Here is a 19,449-nt window from a genome sequence, read left to right as displayed (position 1 = left end):
CTGTGTGGTGCTAGACAGGCTCCTAAATTGTCCCCAAGGTTAGGGGCTGGGCACTAACCCCTGTCTTGACATCTGTACATTGGGTTGTTGTGAGCCTCAAATGAGAAGAAGAGATGAAAGTATGTGTGAGCAGGGGGAGGCTTATATATATAAGACAGTGTTATTTCTACTTAGCACTATTGTAACAGAACCAGCTAGTGACAGATGGATGCTATAGGTCAGGTTGGCTGATTCCCAGTGAAATTGGGGCAGAGGAAGGTAATGATTATATGGGTTTGATGATTGCATGAGTTTCTCCCTTACTACTGGCTCCTTGCCATCAGGGCACAACCTATTCTATCTCCCATCCTTTCACCATCCCCGCCGATCACATCCCCTCTAAGCACCTTCGTCATTACTCCTTATAACTCTAAGAAGAGTTGTTTGCAGTCACTGGCTGTACTTCCCAAACTCTCCTTTTCTCTAACACCCATTCCAATCAGTCTTCAGTTTCCCTCATGTGACTGAAGCTCTGATCAAGGTCACCAGTGGCCTCCATATTGCCAGATCCAATGGTCCCTTTTTTTGTCATTGTCTTCCTTGACTTTCCAGCAGCATTTGTCAAAATTGATGCTTCCCTTTCACAATATTTCTCTTGGCTCCCTGGATATGGTGTTCTTCTTGCTCCCCTTCTTTCTCCTCTGTTGCTGGTGTCAAAAGTTGGAAGGCATGTCCTAGGGCTGGTAGTTGGTCCTACACTCTTTTCCACCTATTCTTTCTCTAGGAATTCTCAGTTAATCCTGTGGTTTTGCATACCACCTCAATGCTAGAAACCCCCACGTTTTTTCTGAAATCTCCTTCCTTGACCAACTCTCTGAGCTCCAGACACATATATTTAACAACTCACCTGAAAACTCCAGGTGGATGTCGGGAAGGCAGCTCACACTTTACCACATCCAAAACGGAACTTGGATTTTCCTGCCCTAGCCTATTTCTCTCTGCCACCTCAACCATCCACCCAATTTCCTCAAGCCCCTGCTGAGGAGTCATCCTTTATTCTTCTTTGACCTCATCCATCAGTCAGTCTAAAACATATCCCAAGTCTGACCACTTCTCTCCTCTATGCCACATTCATCTTTCACCCAGACTCCAGCAGCCTCCTAACGGTCTTTCCAATTCCACTCTTGCTTCCTTCCAGTCCATCGCTACACGGCAGCCAGAGGGTAAACCAGGTCATAGAGCTCTCCTGTCGAAAGCCATCCAAGGACTAACCCCTGTTCACCTCTGACCTTACCTGCTTCCCTCCAGTCACACTAGCCTTTAGGTTCCTCAGAAACTTCTAGCTAATTCCTGACTCCAGGCCCACACAGGTCCTATTTCCTCTGCCTGGAACACTCTGGCCCAGAACTCTGCATGCCTGGCAGCCTCTCTCAGTTCACATGTCACTTCTTCGGGGAGGCCTCCTTCTCTCCCACCGTTACTCTGTCACATCACCCTGCTTTTATAGTTTTTCAAGCCCCGATGTGGTCAGAAATCACCTTGTTGTTTGTTTTTTTATCTGCTCTTGCACACTAGACTGTAATGTCTATTAAAACAGGGACATTTTTCACTGCTGCATTCCCTTAGCACCTGGGCCAGTACTTACCACACAGTGGTACTCAGTAAATAGTGGTTGAGTGAGTGGATGGATGAACTAGAATCACGGAGACCGGAGTGGAGAAGCTCCGGGCTTGAGGAGGCCTGGGGCTGGCCACAGGATATGGGCTTGTTTTCCCTAGAACCCACCTTTCCTAAGCCACACACCAACAAAGTGCCAAATGACAGGACTGGGACAGCACGCAGTGGGGTGGAGTGGGCCTCTAGACCGCTCTGGGGATTCAGAGGCTTCCTGTAGGAACTGGCACCGGAGTCAAGTGTTGAGATGAGTCAGAGTTAGCCAGGAGAGGCAGGTTGGCAGGGCAGTCCAAGATAAGGGGATTAGCGAGAGCAGACACACAGAGGCAGAGACAGCAAGGGAGGCACAGGAAACATCATTCCTTATTAGATTGCCAAGTGCAAATCGGAGGGTGGTGGGGCAGCTGCTGGACAGGTTAACTGGGGCCAAGTCCCCAAAGGCCTAGTGAGCTACGGGGCCTGGCCTTTTTTCCTCTGAGAGAAGCAGGCCTTGGACGTTTGAAAGCAGCCTGGGGCTTGCTCAGATTTTCATTTCTGCCTACTACTGTAGTTGCCCTGTGGTGAATACATCTCAGGCAGTGGTTTGCAAACCTTGTACAATAATGTCACCTGGGGAACTTTTAAAATATACTGAACCCAGGTGCCACTCCTGATTAAGTCAGAATTTCTAGGGATGAGGCCCAGGCACTGGTGGATTATTTTTTTTCTTTTTTAAGTAAAGTTTTTATTGAAGCCAACACATATATAGTAACACGTACAAATCATAAGTGAGCAGATGATAAATTGTGGCGAAGTGAACATCCCCACGTAGCCAGTATCTGGATCAAGGAACAAAATATTACCAGCACTGGGAGCCCCCATGCCACCCACTTCCAGTACAGTTCACACCCCAAAAGGACCATATATAATTTGCTTATTTTTGAAATTGATATATATTGCTGCATTTGTTGGCTTGTTTGTTCTCGTTGTTGAAAGTATTGCATTGTATACTTGTGCCAGTTTGTTTATCCATTCTCCTGTTGGTGGATGTTTGGGATAAAGAAGAGTGCTGCTCTGAAAATTCTTTCATGCATCTTTTTGTGAACCCGTGTGTTCCTTGCTGATGGGGATATACCCAGGAGTGGAATTTTGGGGCTACAGAAAATACATTTTCAGCTTCAGTAGATGTGCCAAAGAGTTTACCACAGTGGTGGTAGGCATGAATTGTTTGTAAAGTGTCCAGATGGTTCTATTCTATAGCAAGAGCAGAGATTGGCTGTTCTAAGGGCTTTCAACCTGGAGACACCAATCAGGAGGCTAGGTTGTCACCCAGCACCTGGGGAAATGCAAATATTAGATGAGAGTGGGATTTCCACAGGAGGGAGCAGCCAGCAGTGGAGAACAGGCATCAGAAACAAAGGAAAAACTGTTTATAAAAAGACCACAGAAGGAAAAGAAAAGGCAGTTCCTGGTACTGTTGGTGTTTCTGGCTTTGCAAAAGTCTCTGGAGGAGGTGTGAACTGTTAAGAGAGGAGAGGCAGGAGATGAAAAGTTGAAAGTGTACTTGTTGCCACAGTAGGGTGCCTTGGGAGCGACATCCAAAGCCTGCAGACACTGTGTCATTGAACTCTAATTATGAGACATGAATTCAGCGGTTACATATGTGCATATCTTATTGGGAGCAGAAAGGCCAGGTGGTGCTGTGTCCAGGCAATTAGACCTGGGTTCTAATCCCTGCACTGCCACTAACTGGCTGTGTGATCCTGGGCAAATTGCTTCCTGTCTCTGTTGTTTAGTTACAGAGCATTCTGTCTAGATGATGTCTAAGATCCTTTCTACTTCGAATGGCCTATTTGTTTTATGTCATTCACGGGTGAAATTCCAGTAAGAAGACTATCTCAAAAGTTGGCAGGATGCAAGAGCTTTATATTTGAGATCTTGGGGGGATAAATGGGACTGTGCATAGATGCGCATTCTTTGGGGGAGGATTTTAAAAGGAATGAGGTCACATGACTCAGCCACTGAAGGACCAACTGGACTTTAAAACAAAAACCTACAAAAGAAAGGAGTTACACGGTGCCCACTTGGATTTAAAAAATTACTGTGGAGGTTGGGTGGGAGGGAACTGAAATTCAGAGTCCTGGGCTGACAGGGTGTGATGGAAGATTTAGGAGCAGGCGGAATGTGATGTCAACAGGAGGAAAACACCAGAAAAACAAAAGTAGAGGAAGGCTGAGTCTGCAATTATGTAGGCTTCAGGCTAAAACCTGCTTACAAGCTGTTCTGAGAAGAACAGGTTGCTAGAGAGGGAGGAGGTGGTGTAGCTAAGGAGAAAGTCAATATTGTGACCTATTGGATGAGTTGACAGGTGTGGGAATATTTGCACAGTGGTGGTTGGCAGAGACAGAGCAGACCTGAAACTGCAGGGAAAGGAGCAGGAGCATAGACTTTAGGCACCCTGGGCGAAATCAGGGGCATGCAGATTGGGGATTGGGTTACCCAGTGAGCCTAGATCAAAGAAGCCAGTGGTTTGGAAAAGCATTTCATTTGCTCTGTGCAGAAGGATACAGTTGAGCTCTATGCAAATGTAGCTGACGGTCCCATAGTGAGAGGCCAGGGGCAAGGCCAGGGGTCCCTGGGCTGTATGTTCATGGTATAAGGTCCCCTTTACCACCTTCAGAAAGGATGAGAATAGGTGGCAGCCTGGGAAAACAATCTGGGTGGCTCTTTTCTTTTTGCTGTTCAAAGAAATAATAGTTGGGAATGTGTTGAGACTGGAGCAATGGGGCTGACATTTGTTGAATGTTAATTATGGTGCTGGGTGCTGTTCACACATCTCAAATTTCTGAGATCTGTGTCATTTTCACTGTTTTTACAGATGGCCAGAGAGAGATCATTTGCCCAAGGTCACACGGGAAGGGGTGGAAGCTGTTATTTTCATCCAGTCTATCTGATTACCAAGTTATCCCGCCACAGTACTGGGACATTACTGAAAGAATCAGATCTGTCAGGACAAATGAGATGCGCTGCCCTGTTGAGCTTTGGGGAGAAAGGAGCGATGTCAGCCAGTAGGTTTTGTTGTGGGAAATAGTCAGCCTCCTGGGGTTGCCCACTGTGATCCAAACCCACTAGGCCCTCAGGCACTCACCATATTGTTCCAGAGTGCTATGGCCAGCTCGGCTTGACCACGTTCTGAGAAGTGCAAACAGTCCTCGGAGAAGAAGGTGAGGTCAGCGCCCCCTCTCTGTGACCAAAGACAAGGGGATTATCTTCCTGGGACAAGCTCGCTGCTACCTGGCCCCCCACCCAGCAGGTGCTCTGGGCATTTCTTCTCTCCTCCTTGCAACTCTGCTGCCAACTGGCTCAGATATTGATGGAGAAATTCCACAATTTGAATTTTTATCTTTTAAATAAACATGAATTATAGCTACCCACAATCCATCCGTTTTCCTTCAGCATCCCTGCCCAAATAGTTGAAAAAGAGTAATCATATTTTTAGGAAGCTTTCCATTCTAGCTCACTTCAGCAAATAGCAGGGCCATGCCTGGAGAGCTTGGTCAATGTTGATTTTCTCCTTTTCTTTCCAAGTACATCGAGGTTCTAATCATACTCCAAAAAAGGGTGGAGGGGAAGAGGAAAACCAGAAAAAAACACCCGTTGGGAGTCCTTTTGGAGGGAGAGGGTAAAAAAAAGCCCATGTAGAGAAGGAAATACATCACCTAAGATACAACCTCTACACATGTGCCTCCCAGAAATGCCTGCAGCTTACCTCGTTCAGGGGGACGAGAGTGTTTCGGAAGAAAGGCTGCACGACCACCGTGAAATCCTCACGCTGCAGGTACTGGTTCCAGTTGGAGAACTTGGAGACACCACTCTGGGAATGGGGAGAGAGGCGGTTCAACCATCCTGGCAAGGCTGGACAGACAGGTTCTAGTCCTGCTGCCTGGGGCTGGTGGCGATGGGGGCCAACCTGCCCTAGACAAAGGCGACTTAAAGGGGCTGCTCAGGGGTGCACGCACGCATCCATTGCGTCTGTACCCACGCAGGAGCACCACCTAGGTCCACTCTGATGTCTCTGTAAGGCTGGGTCTGAGCTGCTGACCAGACTGCATGGGCCAAAGGCTTCCCCTGTTCTCACGGCACGGAGAGGTGAGTGAGAACACTGGCTCCAGTTCAAATCTAGCTCAGATGGGGAGCATTTCAACATCAGCTCCCCAAATGCCTGTGAACTTGAGGGCCGAGTGTTCAAAGTCTTTGGATTTATTAAGTGCCAAAATGTGGACTCCAAAAGGGATAGACAAGATGTGCTTATCCTCAAGGAGCTTACTATCTATCTGGGAAAATGAGACAAGACAAAAACAAACAAACAAACAAAAAACCTTGAAAACCATGTAGTGCTTTAGGGTCAGTGAAGTGTATGGTGAGGTTTGGTTAGGGGAAGTGGAGAGAAGACACGTCGTGTTTGTGAGATGGATACGCTGCAGAAAAACTCAGGGTGGGCAGGTCAAGGGAGAGGACAGTAAGTGGGGGTGGGCCAAGCCTTAAGTTCTTAAGGAGGGAGAGAGACCAACAGTCAGTGCAATTACCCCTCCCTCCTCCTGGTGGGGGATGGAGCCACCTGGGAGCTGAGTGCTGTTGACCTGGGGCTGTGAGTTCTCCCAGCGTCCCATCGGAAACCACCCATTCCCCTCCTCAGCCCTGGTTTCAACTCGCCTGGATAAATCTTTCAGGGTCCATGATCTGCCTTTAGGGAGTAGCCTTGCTCTCAGGAAAACCCTGCCGAATACTTGACCTTGAATCCTTGCTCTGGACGAGGAAGGGGGCAGAGTTACCTGGAAGTTCCAGTTCACTTTCTTCAGTTCTTGCATCTCCAGGAAGTTGTCCTGGGAGCGTTTAAAGCAAGTGCAGTTGCTCCTGTAAGACAAGGAGTCCTGTGGAGAAGCTCCCTGGGGGGCAGCCTGGCTCTGCACCCCTGGGGAGGCTGCTACCCACAGGGTCCTGGACACGGTACTGCCTCACATGGGAAGGTGGTAACACACAGGTGCCCCCACAACGCAGACTTGCTGCCTCAGGTCTCAGAACCAACAGTCAGGGTCATGAGGTCCAGGGCGTGCTTGTTGAGAGGAAAGGTGGAGGAGTTGGCGCCCCCCGCCCAGGCTGCTCGTGGACAGGCGATGGCTCCGGCTCCGTCCCAAGGCTGTCGCTCCTGGCGTTTCTCTAAGGAATGACCAGGTGTGGAGGGGGCTGCACTTTGGGGGAGCTGGGGAGGGCCACCAGCTTGAGATACCCTGACAAGGTGCGATGGAAGATCAGAAGACTCTGGAGGAGCCTGACATACCCCCAGCCACTGGCTGCTCCACACGGGGTCAGGTTCTGAGCAAGGATGGGAGCCAGCTGGTTACCTTCCCAGCAAATCCATGTGACCCCAGATAGGACCCCTCAATGCCCTATAAAATCTCCTCCCCCAAAGCAAACCTCTGGGCAACCTTCTGGCCTCAGAGGATGGCAACTTCCTGCCAGGGTTGCAGCTGAGCTTTAAATCAATTCCTCACCCCAACAGAAATTCTCGTCTTGCACATTATTACGTTAGCCCCAAGCCTGGCTTTCAAGGACATTATAAAAGCCACTATTTCCTGGGAGTCTGCCCCACTGGGCCAGGCACTTTACATGCATTTCCGCTAGACCTCACATCTTTGCAAGAAGATTTTACAGGTGAGGAGTAGAAGGCCCAGAGAGGGTTAGGTGGTTTGTGCAAGGTTCCACAGCTCCTAAAAGGGCAGAACCAGGATTTGAGGCCAGATCCAGCTGTCTGGAAAGCTCATTGCCCTGTGCTGCCTCTCAAACATGGGACCCCTCATTGGAGTTGGAGTTTGCAAAGGTAGACATTGTCAGGGGGCCTTAAGGATCATTTGGTCTTTCTGTCTCACGTTACAGAAAAGCAAACTGGGGTCCAGAGAAATGAAGTGACTTGGATACAGTAGGCTTTCGATAATGTAGAGGCAATTCCAAATGGTTTTCCAAGCCGTTGGCTAATTGCTGATGTTGTCCTCTGGCCAGAACGGTCGGCTCTGTCTTGAATGGTCTCATCATTGGCATCTGTGAGCCCTGCTCTCCCCAGGGGCCTGCCCCCTGGGACCGTGACTGTGTACTTACTGAGCTGCCAGTGGCATGCCACATTTCCCACCGTGGCCCTGGTGCAGGCCTGTCAGCTCCATGACCTCCACCACGTTGATGAAAGCCCTCGGAAGCTGTGGAGAGCAGAGGGATGGGCTTCATTAGTCTGCAGGGAGTTGTGGGGAGGGGCACTAGATACTGCTGGGAGGACCCTAGGGGCTCATCTACGTCTCAACTTCCCCCTCCCAAATTTTACCAGTGAAGAAACTAAGGCCCAGCAAGGGGACGTGACTTGTATTATCTCACTGCATCTTCTTTATTGGCCCCACATGCTAGATTAGGAAACAGACGTCACTTGCTCGAAGTCACATTGCTAGTAAGCCAGAGCGCCTGGCTGCAAGCAAGGCCACCTGGCTTCAGAGGCCTGCTCTTTGCTGCCAAACGGTACAGTCTGATCCAGTTAGAATTCCCCCCTCAGAGGAGCTTGGCCTCTGCCTCTTCCCATCCTGGGGTCTGCTCAGCATGCATCTCACAGAACACACCTGGCTTGAATGCACCCTGGGAGCAGCCCCAGGGAGAGAACAGGCAGGCAGGTTGCTGGCAGGAAATGGGACCCAGAAACACGCCCTGCTCTTTCCTACCTCCTCGTAGAAGATGTCCAGGGCCTGCTGGACATGCTGAACATACTCCCCGGCTGAATGGGCCTTCTGTGAAGAAAGAAGGGGGTTCTCTTCAGGTCCTGGGTTTTCCTCAAGAGGAGGAGAGATGCCCAGCATAGGAGAGCCCTGGGGTGCTGGCAGAGTGGGGACAGAGGGGCTTTGATGGCACTGGATGAGCTGGGCAGCCCAACCCTTGTTGCTGGTGAACAGTGTCTTTTGTAAGAAATCATCCCCTGACCCCTACTAGACACCAAGAACAATCCCCACCCCACCCGCTCCCTGGTAACTCAAACTGAAGAAGTGCAGCACCCTGCCACTTCCCCAGTCCCATCTGTCACCAGCCTCAACCTTCTCCAACCACCACGATGCCCCTGATGGCCGTGCTTTCTTTCCTGTGGACTTGGCCATGCTGGCCCCCTTGCTGCCCCCCGAGTTCCTACTATCCCTTGTGACTCAGCTCTGGGGTCTCCCCTGACAGATCTCCTGACTGATTAGAGGCTGATTTAGCCCCTTCCTGTGACTGGTGGCTTCAGGTCCTCTTCACAAAATTGCTCTCAGGAGTATAAACCTATATGCATAAGGGACAGGTATTCTGGGGCTAGTAGAGGCATTTTCTTATACCAAGTGTCCACAGGTGGCTGTGGCGTCCCTTCTGGCTTCCTGGACCCCATTGAGTCTAGGACACAATAACATTTAAATTCCCATAGGGTTGGGTCACTTCTGCCTCTAGAGTCTGCACAGTAAGGGAGAGAACGGAGGGGAAGCGGCCTGAAAGAATGAACTCCTGTGTGCGGGAGGGAATTCTTATCACCCCTTCGGTGGTTGTCTTTCTGACCCACAAGGAATGATAAATTTCCTCTCCCCCAGCCTGTGCCTGTCAAGCATCCCACCACAGCCTCTGAGTTACGGCAGCTGCCTTTTTCTGGCCAAATAAAATACAAGACGTCCTCAACTTAGAACGAGATGTATTCCAAAAGTTACAACTTCCCAAAGTTTTTAAGTCTGGACTTATTTCCCCACAGAACAAGGTTGGGTTCCCAAGGCCAGCGACTGAGGTTGGTTAACTTGTGATGTCCCTGAAGGGCAGCAAACCATCCTATTGGGACTGGTTCCCAACAGGAACCAACCCATTGATCCAACCTCATTGATCCCATTGATTCAGCCTCCCCCTGCACAGCCTACCCCCAGCACAAAAACCACCAAAACACAGGAGCAGGAGCTGCAAGCAGGTATGGGGTGGGCTCACTGGTTACCCACTGGATACGAGAGAACAGTATCTGTGTGCATGTGAGGCCCCCCGTCAGCAGCGCCTGAAGAATGGGTGCACCTAGATACTTCTGGAATTGGGGGAGCAGGGCAGCCGCTCTCCCAGGGGCCTCTCAGCAGTGGGAAGAGCCAGGGGCTGCCTGGGCACACTCAGGTGCCTTGGAGAGCCTGAGGGAGCTCAGTGCCCTGGGCACAGACGATGACATTGGTCAGCAGCTCCCTTCCCAGTTCCTGGATGGGGCTGGTCAGGGCCCTACCGGATTCTCGCAGTAATGACATAAGTCGTTGCTCCCAATGAAGAGTGTGATCAGCTTCCAGTCTTTCTCCAGGTCAATTTTCTGAGGGGACAGAAGATCCGAAGGTAGGGCTTGTTGAGGGGTACATGCAGGTGGTCCTCACCAGGCCAGACAGCCCCCCAAGTGCCTCTCACCCTCTCTATATCACAATGGAGAGAAGATGCCAAGTGGAGGCTCCCTCACCTTAGTGCTGGGGCAGGGAGAGATAGAGAGAGAACTGTGTGTGTGTGTGTGTGTGTGTGTGTGTGTGTGTGTGTGTGTGTGTGTGTGTCTGCTCACACGTTGAGGACTACTTTCCCTTGAAATCCCCTTCAGGAAGTTATGGTGCCATATAAAGTACAGTGCATCAACACACCCCTGAAACCTGATCGAAAGGTCTTCAAAGGAACTGAGGGCAAAAGATGCAGCTAGAAGCAAAAGCCCAGAGCTGCCTTTTGGGGGAGCTCTTCAGGTCTGGGACCAGGGATCCGCCTGGAGGGAGAGCCCAGGGCAGACTGAGAGGTGGGGTGGGGGTTGGGAGGCCCTCCCAGGGGCCTGCTTTCCACTCAGCCACCACCATAATAGGAGTCCTGCCAGGAGCTGAATTCCAAGGCATAAACACAGAGCTTTAAAAAAAAGGACTAGTGAGAAGGTTTAGAGGGGCCGGGTGAGCGGGAAGGAGGAAGGATTGGAACGAAAAGCCTATTTTTAGAATCCAGCATTTACATAATAGGCTCTGCAGAGCCAACTCTGGGTAAAGTGGGGAGCTGCCAGCAGCCAAAGCCAAGACCAAGGCCAGTGATCTCCAGCTCTCTGCTCCATCTCTCCCTCCTGCAGCTGGCCCCAGGGGCGGGGGTGTCAGAACTGAGGCCGCAGTGGAAGTGGGCAGCAAAGAGGGCATCTCTGTGGTAAGGCCTGCTTCTGTGGCTCACTTGGCCCCTCTTAAAGACAAGCCAAGAGCAGGGGCTCAGTGGTACAGAGGTACAGAGGGGGCCCTTCGGGCTGCTGCACCCACCCCAGCTGGAGACCCAGCGCCTTTCAGGGTATCCCAGGGTCCTGTACTCACAGGGCTGTTTTTCATTCGGTCCACCAGGTCCCGGGCCTGGGTCGGCATGTCCCTAGGAGGGGAAGAGAAGGGGACTTTAGAACTGGCTCAGAAGCAAGCACTCAAGCTGTAGGAGTTTGGCCTGGCAAGGACGTGTTTCAGGAAGACAAATGTTATATAAAGTTCATTCCTTCAGGATGTATTGAACGGCTTGATTCTCAAGAAATCTCAACCTGGTAACAATCAAAGATGTGCCATGGACCTGGAGCCACATGGATCCAGACCCTGCCAGGGGCAAATCTTTCTATAGGCCTGTCCGATTTGGCCTCTTGGGGATGGGGTCTACTCAACCTTCCTGGCAGGGCCGTTCCTTTATATTCATCCAGCCTTTCATTGCAAGCTGAGACTGTTCACTTCTTATTCGGCTGCCTGTTTTAAAAATAACCTTTTGTACGTTTGAAAAAAAAGTCATAGCCCTACATTATCCCTCAGCTTTCTCCTTTCTGGCTTCACGACTCCTTTAACCTTTACTTCTGAGTCCCACTCTCTGTTCCTTTAACCCTTTATCTTTCTTCTCTAATTACTTTGTATTTCCATACCATTCTCCATCTCCCCGTCCCTCCCCATCCCCAACAAAACAAGATGGGGGAGACAAAATGGACAGGATTCTCTCTCCCTTCATCTTCCGGATGTCAGGCATGAATAAGGAAATGAATGCTTTTGGATGAGATCTGTCTGTCAGGGGAGTACGACTCAGCAATAAAGAGGAATGGATTACGGATGCACATGACAGCATAGATGAATCTTAAAATAATTGTGCTGGGTGAAAGGTTAGACAAGAAAGGAGCGCATAGTCTGTGATGCCATTTATGTAAAATTCTAGAAAATTAAGACTAACCTATAGTGTCAGAAAGCAGGTCAGTGGTTGCCTAGAGTGGGGCAGAGGCAAAGGGGCAGGAGGGAGAGATTACAGTGGGGTACATGGAAACTTTGGGGGTGGTGGGTGTGTTTCTTGTGTGGATTGCAGTGATGGTTTCATGGGTATCTGCATATATAAAACTTACCAAGTGTAGAGTGTATCGTATGTTCATTAAAGCTGTTTTTTTTTTTAAAGATATGTATATGAGAAGTTATGTCAGCAAAGGGATACCACCAACAGAGGCTTCCTTGGAAGAAGTCATAGAAGCAGTCACTGGTACAGGATGGCCATTTTAAATCTCCGCCTGCCCACCATGAGCTGGGCACATGGCCAAGCACAGGTGGCAGCGTCCCTACCCTTCTCATCTATACATCCAGCTCACACCCCATACCCTACTGTTATGGGTGGGTGTATCAGAAGCCTGCAAAGAAAGCCTGTCCTGGTTAAAGGTGACCACAGAAGTGAAGTGCCTATAACTTTTTAATCAAGATGTGACTAGAGGAATTCATGGGTGACGAGCTCTCATGAGCACTAAGGAAATGAGGAAAGCCCACTTCCTCCCCTCTTCTCAGCCATGGTCTTCCCACCTGCAAGCTCAGAGCAAGTCCTACCTACCTCCCCCGGGAGCCTCCTCTCTGAGCGCATTACTCCACACCTCCTCCATTTCCTTTTCTATGCTGGCGCAAAGAACCCTTCTCTGGGAGTTATGGGACCGGGGTCCTTCTTTCAGATCTGCTATACACTTGCAGGGTGACCCTGCCCAAGTTACTGAATCCCTTTTCATCTTTTAAAGGAAGAGATTGGACTAGATGGTTTCTGGGGTTCCTTCTGGGTCTGCATCTGTACTTGGATTGCCCAGTCTGCTCTCTACACTTCCCTGTTGGTTGTATCCTGAAGTACAAAGTCATGTCTGTCTGCAATGTTCACATACGGAACACTGTTCCCCCCAAGAAAGTTATTTGTTTCCTCTCCTTAACTAGTCAGCAAATTCTTTGTAGGTAGAGAGCTTACCTTTGGGTTCTTTGGTATCTTTTAGTAACTACCTCCAGGTTCAGCCCTTGGAAGGTGTTCAGTAAATTCTTGTTTATTGATTGATGGTAGGGAAGTTAGATGTTGAATGAAATGTTGAAACTAAATATCCTAATAATGGCAAACTTTTTTTGCATGCAGATTATATACTGTACTAAATACTTTCCACGGATTATTACCTCATTTAATCCTTATAACAACCCTGACAAGTAGGTACTATTATTATCCCCATTTATAGATGATGAAACTAAGATTCAGAGACGCTAAGTGACACAGCTAGCAAGTCTGGGAGCTGGGATCTGGACACAGATGGTCTGACCCCAGGTCCCATGATCTTAGTTGCTCTGTTGAGGTACTTATCTTGCCTTATCCACACCATACTAAGTGACAGAATGCAGATAAAGGAGAGACAGAACAATTCTCCAACCTTGCTTACTTATGTTACTCTCCTTTCCCCTAACACGGGACACAGAGATACTAAGAAGAAGCTGCACGTCTCGGCTGCTTCCCCTGCCACTGATTTGTTCTGGTGAAGGCACCGAGCAGCAGTAAAATAGAAAAGTCAGTAAAAGAAGTGAAAGGGAAAAGGGGGAGGGGCTTGAATGTCAACAGATTGAGGAATCACCTCCTAGTTAATGAAGCCTGGGAGGGAGAATAATAATAAAACGGTGATGAGATGACGATGATGATAGCAATGGTGATAACAGCAGTCAGATGTTGACATTATGGCCCCATGAAGCCCAGCTTTTTGCAGCGAAAATAAGTTCTTCCTGCTTATGACGTGGAGGAACTGACACGCTTCCTGTGGCACAGACTCAAACCAATCTGGGGCCCTCCCAACCGCCGCCTGAAAGGAACGTTCCCTATAAACAGAATGAGTCAAGCCAGTGTCGTTTCCTTGGTGATCTGAGTGCACCAATTCTGCTACAAAGCAAATACCCAGTACGCTCTGTGCAGAAAAATCAATGAACTCTGTCAGACATTTCAGCTTTAATTATCTGGGTTGTTGTCAACCACAGAAATCTGAGTGAAAACAAACAACTGCCATGCTGTTTCGGGGGGGGGGGGGGGGGGCTGAATATCTAACTCCCTGCTGTCAAAACAACAGCTGTTTAAAGTCCAGGACTGGAGGTTCCGAGGCGAGGTGGGGAGAGGAAGGGTGGCTGTCCCTGGGGTCACGCACTGAGTTCCCGAGGTGCTGAGAAGTGCCCTGAACATTTGACCTGAACCTCCGCTGGGCAGGGAGGTCAGCAGGACGGTGCGGCAGCGAGCTTCCTGTCAAGCCACCAAGTGCTTCCTCCTGCTGCCCCGAGTGTAGTAACAGCACAGTGGGCAGAACAAAGGCCCGCATTCAGCCTGGTCTGATCCTGGCTCCTCTGATAACTTGCTCTGATAACCATGGACCATTCAGGAAACTTTCTAAGCCTCAGTATCCTCATGCTAGTACCCATCTCAAAGGGGACGAGGATTGCATGAGTTAGTCCACACGAGGGGTCATCTCAGGGCCAGGCACACAGAAGTACTCCGTGCATGGCAGCTATTGATGACTGCCCATCTGGGGCCAGGCTCCCAGACATCACCCTGAGCTCCCAGCTTGCCCTCCACTCTCCCTCCTCCACCCATGTCTACTCACCGGGCTCTGGCCCCTTCCATTGCTACATTCAGTCCTGCCGTCTCCTCCTCTGTACCGGTGGAGAATCCGAGGATATGAGGGTTGAACTTCTTCAGAATGTCTTTTAAAGGGGAGGAAGCAGACAGCGCAGGTGAGAGGGAGCTGAACATGCAGTGCTGGGGCACAGGTTGGGGGCAGGGCAGTTCTAGGTCTTTCTAGGGCAGGTTGACTTCTCTCCTCGCACGTAACCTTCTTTGCCCTTGCTCAGGGGGAAGGCCCTGGCCTCAGTGATGGTTGTTAGGGTCGTACTGATGGTGCTTCTGTGCTGCTACTTACTGGGAAGTGTGGTGTGGGTCTCCAAGATGCCATCCCCTCCAATGCTGGGGAAGAGAAACACATTTGTTAAAATCCCCCGACCGGCTGCTCCACATATTCCATATTTCTGAGTCAGAACCATAGAGTCTGCACCTGGTGCATGGTTCCCATCACCCTAAGGACTAACATGAGCATCAGGGGGTCTCCTTGTATCGCAGAACCAGGTGATGGAACCTGGCCACGCCGCTGAAGGAATGACAGGGAAGCACACCACTCGTGCCCCTTTGGGGGGAGCATCATCAACAGAAAAAAAGTAGAGAACAGCCTCACCTCCAGGAGAGTCCCCGCCAGGACATGAGTATGTCACTGGAGTTGCTTGGGCGGGCTCCCACCGCAACCTGTGAAAGGTAAAGAGAAGGCTGCAGACCTGGGCTGGGCCCAGGTGCAGGCCAAGGGCACTGGCAAAGGGCCCCCTTCCTCCTGTGGAGCAGCCATGACCTGGATTTACCTTTTCTGAAAATGGTACCAGCTTTTCTCCAGGCCACTTAATCTCTGAGTCATCCTGACTCCCCAATCCTCTACACATAGTGAGTAACCAAGTCCTGGAAAAACCAAGATTCTTCCTTTCCAACCTCTCTAGCTCCCATTTTTTCCCTTTCTTTGCCAGATTAGAGGTGAAACTCTTGTCTCCTTGCCATAAACAATGATCTGGCCTCCTATCTGACCCCACAGTCTCCAGTTCCCTTCTCCCCAGGTTGTCTACCTGCTCTTCTGAGCACATCTCCTTTTAAATACCTCCCCGACGCTGACCTTTCAAATGGGTCTCCCTTACCCACAGGGCCAAAGCCAACCCCCTTCACCAGTGTTCTGAGCTCCCTGTAACTTGGTTTCTCCTTTCCTTCCCTCATTCACCACACCCTCCTTTCCTGTCCACACAAACCTTTAGGTCTAAGCATACTGAGCCGAAGCATGAAGGCCTTGGGCCAGCCGGCCCCAGTACCACCCACTCCAACCCTTCCAGGATGTTGAACACAGAAGGGTTCAAAATGCTAAACTGCCTCCTGTCCAGCCCTGAAATTTTGAATTCAATCTCTAAGACTTTTGTCAGTTTCTACGTTCTCTATAAAGCCTATCTTTAAAAAAGAGAGAAATTCTTTGAAACTTACAAAAATAATACATATTCACCATAACTAGTGAAATGATACAAAGCTTTCTAAAAATTAATAATCTACCCCCCACTTGAATAATCTTGCCCACTGCCCACTCTCCATCCCCTCCTCCTCCCTTCCCCACACATACACACCACCAGAGCTAATCAACGGTAAAGCGCTGGGTGTATGTCCTTCTATAACTTTCTCCATGTTCATACCAACATTAAAACACATTCACACACATATGGGGAAGTTGTTTGTTTTTACAGAAGTGAATATCTGATTTAAAAAGTCCTGTATGTCATCTACATGACTGTGTAGCTCCTTCTGTGTAAGTTTCTTGTTTTCCCAGCTGGACAAGTTTTTTGAGAGGTACGACTACGTATGCCTTATACTTCTTTCCCCTCAGAATCGCTAGCAGAGTGTCTTGCACACAGCAATAGCTAAATAGTTGGCTAACATGATTCACTTAGCGAAACTGCGCTGTGTGCAGGAACTGGGCTGTCTCTGCCCCAAAGAACTCAGCTTTAAATGGGGTGAGGAGGTGCTGAGTAGTGTGTGGGGAAGACCCACCACTCTGTGAGTCAGGAAGATGGAGAGGAGTTCCTTGATGAAGGCAGGATGACTTGGATGAGTACCATAACACGGAGATGAAATGCTTGGGGACAGTGGGGAAAAGAGGGTGGACTGCATCTACCTGGGGATAGAGGGGAGGGCTCATGGAAGAGGTGCTGTTTGGACGGGACTGTAGAAGCGTAGAGGGCAGGGCATTCCAGATTGCCTGGTGATGTCTTGTGGCGCCCTGGCTGTGTTTCAGTGCCTGAGATACGTATGTTCTCCATAGTGTCTGCTAAAAGCTGAATGCAGAGCCGGTGCAGAAGAAGAGCTAATTCTGCACAGGACTTGGCTGCTGCCCATGCCTGGCATAGCTCAGTCAGTACTTACAGTCAGTGCATCACCCAGGGCAGCTACCACCTTGATGTCTGCTGGTCGGAGCTCATGGACTAGGATAGATAGGCAAAAAGATGGAAGGTCAGGGGGAGGGCTTCCTTTAAAAGTAGAAACTTGACTAGGAGTCCAAGATTCTGCTCTAGTCCCACAGGTCCCCATTACACTTATTTCCAGACTAGAGCTTTAGCAAATTTGCCCTTTGCATCCATTCAGAGCAACCAAGGCACTGAAGGTAAAGAGCTTGATGGCTATTGTCCATTCTTAGAGAAGCCCAATTCATACTGGAGTGGTCCAGGTAAGTTCCAGCTGCAGGAGTTATGAGCATAGGCAGAGAGGACCCCAATCCCTGACTTCACTGGGCAGGGAGGACTGGGGGGCTCCATTGGGACTAAGTGGAGATGAGACGTGTGATCAATGGTTGCAGGGCACCTTTTCATGGGCTGCCCCAGCCTAGGTCTGCATTGCATGGGAATCAGCGAGGCCTGCTCAAGGCTCCAAGGTGTGTTTATAGGGTCTCCCACCAGCCACATTTAGCAAGGTCCTTAACTGAAGGATGGAATGTTGTTTCACTCACCCGAGGTGGGAACACTGTTGGAAGGATTCCACTCCATACACAGGAAGTCACTGCCCCAGTTCTAAATCAAGAGGTGGAAAGACCCAATGTCCAACACTCATTGTACAGGAGCTTAGCTTCAGCCCAAGAAGCACTAGCTCAGGAATTTTCCACAGAGGCTAGAATTGTCACTGTAGGGGATCGTGAGCGTTAAGACCTGTTAGTCGTAGATGGAGTGTGAGGGAAATTAGAGAGGAGAAAACGGGGTCTGCCTACCCCTCTGCACAAAACACATAATGTGTGGCCGCGCACATACACACCCACACACTCCTTCCTGTCTCAACTTATCTACACTCTTAAATGGAGCCAGCGGGCCTACCAAAGCAGGGGACAAACAGTGAGGTCAGGCCACAGGTGGTCGCCCAGAGATTTGGATGCCTAATAAGAGATGACAGATTACAGATGAGTTTTGTTGTTGTTTAACATTAAGCTAATGCAGAGTAATTACAATGCTAGGGCTGAAACAACAATTAGAATATTTTTAGGAAAAGAATATAACATTTTTACAATTGCAAAGTTCCTGGTTTTCAGATATCTTCTCTGTACCTATGTATATCCTTTTTTCACATTTAACTGAATAGCCGACCACTTCCTTGGATGTGTACAAATTAATGCCGATAACCTTTAGTCAAATCCCCTTGTCTCTGGAATACAGAGCACCTTTTCCAGGTGTTGGAGGAATGGATGTAGTGGGAGGCAGGGGGCACAGAAATAACCAGTACCAGCAGGTTGGGGGAGAAACAGTCTTTTGCTCAGAGTCTTAAACATCTGCATATGCCCAGGAAAGCTGGAGAGACAAGCCCAGTGCTGAGCGCACAGTAGGGCTCCACAAACAGGCACTGACTGGTTGGCTGATTCCCCGGGGATGTGATTGCCAGAGGCTTTGGAAGCTTATAACATCGGTTTTAAGATGATGATGAAGACAGGCCTGTTGAAACACTCCTCTCACGAGGGAGCAAAAATGAAAACTTCTCTTAAATATTATTTGCTTAATCTGATATAATTTAGTTTATTCCAAGGGATTGCTCAATCTATCACACTAATGGATTCCTTCTTCTGTCTGGATGTTCTACTGAAATCAAGAACATGCTTGTATACCGATGATAAACATCGGGGAAAATGCAATTAAAAAAAAAGAAGTTCTATAGCCATGAGCACTTTAGAAATATCTCACGTAGCGGGGGAGCCAGAGACAAGTAGGTTCCATGCAGATAAACGGATACAGGTTGGACCTGGGTCACAAGGGAGAACCACATGCCATATCCCACACCAGCCACCCGAATACCATGGGGGTCTTGCTAAATGCAAAGTCTAATTCAGGAGACTAGGGTGGTGCCCAGGACTCTGCATTTCTAACAAGTTCCCAGGTAATGTTGATGTTGCCTCTCTGTGCTCCTTTAAACAGCAAGATACTAAAAAAAAAACGAAACAAAACAAAAACCCCCCACCACCCTGTACTGAGTTTCTAAGTCTTCCAGCAGCAGAAGCAAAGATACACAAGACTGTAAGATCCCAGGGGGCAGGCCCAGACCCACTTGGCTCACCTTGTGTCCCCAGCACTTAGCACAGTGCCTGCTCCATTTAGATACCCAATAACTAACTGTTAGATAAATAAATGCCTCATTGACAAGACAGGGCTGACATTCAATTATAATGAGTTTTGGTCAGTGGTTTGCCTCAGACAAGCCTCCCTTGGCTTCCTTGAGGCTGAGAGAATCCAGAGAGGCTGGATGGTGGCATTAGCTCAGCCATGAAGCTGTCATGGCTGGGACCCCAGAACTTAGAATGTAACATTTCTTCAATAATTTCCTATAGGTTAGTCTCAGCGCTTCAGTGGGCCTGTAAAGGGTCCTTCCTCAATCACTCCT

The 19,449-nt window shown here is 49.3% G+C and overlaps 1 protein-coding gene and 1 long non-coding RNA gene across 7 annotated transcripts in view; one reads left to right on the top strand and one right to left on the bottom strand.

Moving 5' to 3' along the window:
* The window catches only part of LOC109449260 (uncharacterized), a 97,770-nt gene extending 92,987 nt beyond the window's left edge, over window positions 1-4,783 (top strand). For all 5 annotated transcript variants that reach the window (XR_012496294.1, XR_012496292.1, XR_012496296.1 and 2 more), the window contains one exon: window positions 4,511-4,783. This is a non-coding gene — a long non-coding RNA (uncharacterized LOC109449260). The remainder of the gene's footprint in view (window positions 1-4,510) is intronic.
* The window catches only part of PLB1 (phospholipase B1), a 138,883-nt gene that overhangs the window by 2,812 nt on the left and 116,622 nt on the right, over window positions 1-19,449 (bottom strand). For both annotated transcript variants that reach the window (XM_074331834.1, XM_019735316.2), the window contains 12 exons: window positions 17,543-17,603; window positions 16,963-17,021; window positions 15,197-15,264; window positions 14,888-14,931; window positions 14,573-14,672; window positions 11,013-11,064; window positions 9,929-10,009; window positions 8,388-8,453; window positions 7,786-7,880; window positions 6,465-6,546; window positions 5,402-5,506; window positions 4,781-4,876 (listed from right to left, as the gene is read on the bottom strand). In XM_074331834.1, coding sequence (XP_074187935.1) covers window positions 4,781-4,876; window positions 5,402-5,506; window positions 6,465-6,546; window positions 7,786-7,880; window positions 8,388-8,453; window positions 9,929-10,009; window positions 11,013-11,064; window positions 14,573-14,672; window positions 14,888-14,931; window positions 15,197-15,264; window positions 16,963-17,021; window positions 17,543-17,603 — 909 coding nt within the window. The remainder of the gene's footprint in view (window positions 1-4,780; window positions 4,877-5,401; window positions 5,507-6,464; window positions 6,547-7,785; window positions 7,881-8,387; window positions 8,454-9,928; window positions 10,010-11,012; window positions 11,065-14,572; window positions 14,673-14,887; window positions 14,932-15,196; window positions 15,265-16,962; window positions 17,022-17,542; window positions 17,604-19,449) is intronic.

This window comes from Rhinolophus sinicus, linkage group LG05 (assembly GCF_036562045.2).
Source record: "Rhinolophus sinicus isolate RSC01 linkage group LG05, ASM3656204v1, whole genome shotgun sequence".
Lineage (NCBI taxonomy): Eukaryota > Metazoa > Chordata > Mammalia > Chiroptera > Rhinolophidae > Rhinolophus > Rhinolophus sinicus.
The sequence above is the reverse complement of the archived record's forward strand: the minus strand, read 5'-3'. Positions and strand labels throughout refer to the sequence as shown.